Source organism: Austrofundulus limnaeus, unplaced genomic scaffold (genome assembly GCF_001266775.1).
Source record: "Austrofundulus limnaeus strain Quisiro unplaced genomic scaffold, Austrofundulus_limnaeus-1.0 Scaffold300, whole genome shotgun sequence".
Classification (NCBI taxonomy): domain Eukaryota; kingdom Metazoa; phylum Chordata; class Actinopteri; order Cyprinodontiformes; family Rivulidae; genus Austrofundulus; species Austrofundulus limnaeus.
The window spans coordinates 533,062-537,379 of NW_013952702.1; the positions used below are offsets into that span (position 1 = coordinate 533,062).

Consider the following 4,318-nt stretch of genomic DNA (forward strand, 5'->3'; position numbering starts at 1 on the left):
CAAGACAAATAATCTTACACATTCTGAAAACAAGATGATTATTCTTACACAATCAGTTCTTGTTTAGTAAATCAGTCTGAAAACAAGATCAAAAAGACTTTTTGGCTGATATAAGAGTTTAAAACTTGGTAAGATGGACAGTTTTTGCAGTGCAAAAAGAGTAGAGATGCATCTAATGATAGAAACAAAAATATGAGTTTGATTTTAAAGAACTTGTTTATTTTCTTTTTAGAAGGAGGCCATAATGGAAAAGAAAAATAAATGTTTGAAAGGATCTGAAACTCTACAAACTGACCAAATCTTGTTTGTTTATTTTTTCCATCTGCAGGCAAAGACAGCAGGCCCACAGATGAGTTCCAGCTGACCTTCCCTCTCAGAACCAACTACATGTACGCCAAAGCCAAGAGGAGCTTTCCTGAAATGTACTCCTTCAGCGTGTGTCTGTGGATCAAGTCCAACGCCTCACCTGGGGTGGGGACGCCATTCTCCTACGCTGTCCCGGGTCAATCCAACGAGCTGGTACTGATCGAGTGGGGTAACAACCCCATGGAGTTCCTCATCAACGATAAGGTAAAGTCCAGTCAGAAGCATGGGTCCAGGAGGAGACGTGGATCTGAAACAGAGACACTCATCAGGTCTCGTCTCTCCAGGTTGCAAAGCTGCCGTTTCTCATCAATGACGGGAAGTGGCACCACCTCTGCATCACCTGGACCACCCGGGACGGGATGTGGGAGGCCTTCCAGGACGGRGTGATGAGGGGCAGCGGGGAGAACCTGGCACCGTACCACCCCATCAAACCGGACGGGGTTCTGGTCCTGGGACAGGAGCAGGTGGAAACTCGTTGATTTTTACGTCCCAGACAGGCTGTTTTTGGACAAAATCCTTAAATAATCCTGATTTTCATTTTGGAGGGAGATTAGAGGCGGAGACATTTGTGTAACGAGACCGTGGGGACTCCTCTGAGGTGGCCAGTGAAGGTTCAGCGGTCTAATTGGGTGTTAGTTGGAGTGTTTATCGTCAGTTTGGTCTGGTTTTAGAAAGAGAAACACTTCATTTCACAGTGAGAAGCTGCACAAAGATGGAGAGAGCAGACTCTTAAATTGGCACCAGGGAAATTAGGATCAGACTTCAGTAATGAAAGAAAACATTTCCCTCAAGCGGTTGCCTTTTTCGTTAACTTTAATGGTTGCTTTTCTAAAAACACGTCAGCCATTAAACTGTGTTTCAGTCCACAGCCCTGCATCTGGTGTCAACTCACCTCATTTACTCTTTAAAATGGTTTAAATGTCTTTACTCTAGTTAAAACATGCCCTCTTTAAGAAGCTGAAGGCCCCGCCCACACAGGAAGTTTCAGTTTTGTGTTCACATTGAAACTGAGTTTTAGGAGCTCACGGTAATGTTTGAAAACCAGGCTCAAGAGTGAAAATAATCTTTAAACGCCAACATCACATTCTCATGTGGACAAAACAACTTTTAGAAAACGATGATGTCACATGTAGACAAACACAAAAACTCACATTACTGCACCAAATATTTCAACCACAAAGGTTTTTATGCCTTCATAAAAATGTTAGCAATATTAACGGAAATTTTGCAGAACAAAACTACACAAAAATACATCAAATATATGTTATATACAAATATTTACAACTTACCCATTTTGTCACATAACTGGCCTATTTTCTTTTGAGTTTGGCTCAGCCAAATTGAAACAGGAAGTGACATCAAAGGAGAACTCATTAATAAAATAAACTCGCTGGTCTCTGTTTAATAAAACAAAATTATTTAAACTTTAACTCTTCTTTATCTCTCTTTGATAGCAACTAAAATAATCTAAAGAAACATCAGATTCTTCTTTATAGGCTGTGCTGTTAGCTGTTGTAGCAAATGCTCTGTTTACATGCAGACATTCCCCTTTGACATCACTTCCTGTTTCTTCACATGCAAATAATATCTCAATAACCGTTCATCTCAGTGACGTGAAATTTGCTTTGCAATATGTTATTGAGGTTATCTTTCCAAAAATGCATTCTAGTTTATTACAAAAATCTGATGTCACAGGCCCTTTAAATGTTAGTGTGTGTGATGACTGACTTGTCGTTTTGCTCCACAGGACACGTTAGGCGGCGGTTTCGACGCCACGCAGGCCTACGTYGGCGAGCTCGCCAACCTAAACATCTGGAACAGGAAACTTTCGGTCAGCGAGATCTACAACCTGGCAACCTGCAACAGCAAAGCACTAGTCGGGAACGTTTTCTCCTGGACAGAGAGCAACATTGAAATATTTGGCGGAGCCACCAAATGGACCTTCGAGCCGTGCCGCTCACTCAACTGAGCTGCAGCTCAGCTTTCAGGGGGAAAGAAAGAAAAAAAAGAAGAGGCCTCTCTGTATTTCTGAGCTTTTATTGTTCCTGTCTTCATTCGTTTGAGACTTTCTGAGTTCTCATAAGCTTAAGTCTGCAGTTTATGTCCTTCTTAGGTCTTCTTTGAGGGGAAATGATTTTATTTCTGTTTGGAGAAAATCTTGGTATCTGCGGTCCTTCCCTCCCACTCTTGGATGTTCAGTTGAAAGCACACCTGAGCTTTTTGTTTGGCTTTTGTCCCCGTCTTGGACTGGCAGCTGGCGAGCTGCGCCTTACGTTTCACCGACTCACAATCCAAGAGAGGAATTACACAACCCTCCCCTCCCCCTCTGGGGGGGTGGGGGATTACCGTCCAGTTCTTGTCAGTGTTTGGCGCTGTGAAGTGATGTCTGATGCAGTACAGCTCCTGACCACCCTCCTGCCTCTCCCCCTCCACCCTCCGGATCTTGCACTGTGACTGAGAGAGAGAACACTGCAAAGGACAGAGGACGCTGCAGAGTCAGCCTGTGCTACAAGTCAGTCTCTAATCATCGTTTGCTTCAGTGTTTTCGTGAGAACCGTGAACTTGCTAACATTGCTACGAAGCCTGGGTGCCTTGGGCTGGTGCAAAACTTCAGCACATCTGGTCTGTTTTCAGTTGCAAACTTAATGTTTACTGGTTTGTGTTTCTTTCTTCTCCTGAGCTGGGTTTCTCCTTCTTATCATTGGTAAATGTGATTTAATTGGGGTTTGTTAAGCTGACACGACGATGTGTTTGTACTCCTCTGTATTAGGAATGTTCCAGTATCTGTAACAGTAACAGCATGACTGACGGAGTGCTGTGAAAAGCTTTGTCCAAATCCGCTTTACTATCTTCTCTGGGTCCGGGTTTTTTACCGTATTGTTATAAAGCTCCGAGCATGGCAGAACTGACAGATGAAGAATTTAATTTTTGTAATAAAAGATTGTGATACTAAATGTCACAGAGCATTCCTGGCTTTATGTGCACAAAACAACTAATCTAAAGGAGGGAAATGGCTTTTGGAGCAAAGACAGAAGCTAACTGTTGTCGGTTCCTTAAAAGAACAGTTTGGACATTTTGAAACATTGCTGTGGAAAAGTTGTGAATATCTTACCTGTTGTAGGTGCGCTCWTTGGAGGAGCTGAGTTTAAAGTTTGGCTCCAGAAATCCTTCAGTTGCTTCTTCTTCCTTGATGACATCACTCTTAGCAGCAGYGCTAAAGCTAACGGGAGTCACATCCTGCAATATATTTGCCAGRATATTTATATAATGTGAAACTGCAGGGGCATAAACTTAATAAATTAGTGTTAAAGTTGTTTTATGACAGCAGAAGTTCAGTTTGTCAGTGACCCTGCTGCTGTTATTACCTCAAACAGTCTGAGCAAAGTGATAGAAAACATTTATCATCCTAAACACCTTTAATATTGAACATTTCCTAGCAGTTCATAGAAAGGTTGTTTATTAAATCTTTACATGATCATTGTTTTGTATCATAATGTTTCTGCTGGAAGAGCTAAATCTAACCGTACCTGTAAATAACCATCCTTCCATTATCTTCTGACCCAGTTTGGTTATTTCTTCTTTATTTTGGCTGAGTTCAGATTATTTAATCTAGTCACAATCAAAYTATTTCTCTGAATGTTTTGGTGGAAACAGAACAAAACTGGATTCTTCTCTTGGTTCCTGAAGAAAATAGGTAAAGTCCAGTTATCTCCAAAGTAAGGTCGTTCAAAGAGCCATCTACAACAGGTAACATATTAATTATTTATGAACTCCACATAGAGCCTCGTTTTAAAACCTTCTCTTTAAGCATAAAGCAGCTGCCTTGTTGCTGCTGCAGAGGCAGCTGAGGGAGAAAAGTGCCTCGTCATTTTAACAACAACCCAGTTTGAGAGAAAATGCAACCTAAACTAAAGCTGCAGCACCTTAAAGTCACCTTWTTTCATTTTGCTCA

The 4,318-nt window shown here is 41.6% G+C and overlaps 1 protein-coding gene across 1 annotated transcript in view; it reads left to right on the plus strand.

The window, feature by feature from the left end:
- The window catches only part of LOC106526943 (neuronal pentraxin-1), a gene marked incomplete in the record, with an annotated part of 4,905 nt that extends 1,580 nt beyond the window's left edge, over window positions 1-3,325 (plus strand). The window contains 3 exon segments of the mRNA XM_014021678.1: window positions 329-570; window positions 651-830; window positions 2,114-3,325. Of these exon segments, the coding sequence (XP_013877132.1) occupies window positions 329-570; window positions 651-830; window positions 2,114-2,335 (644 nt within the window).
- Window positions 3,326-4,318: the final 993 nt, after the last annotated feature.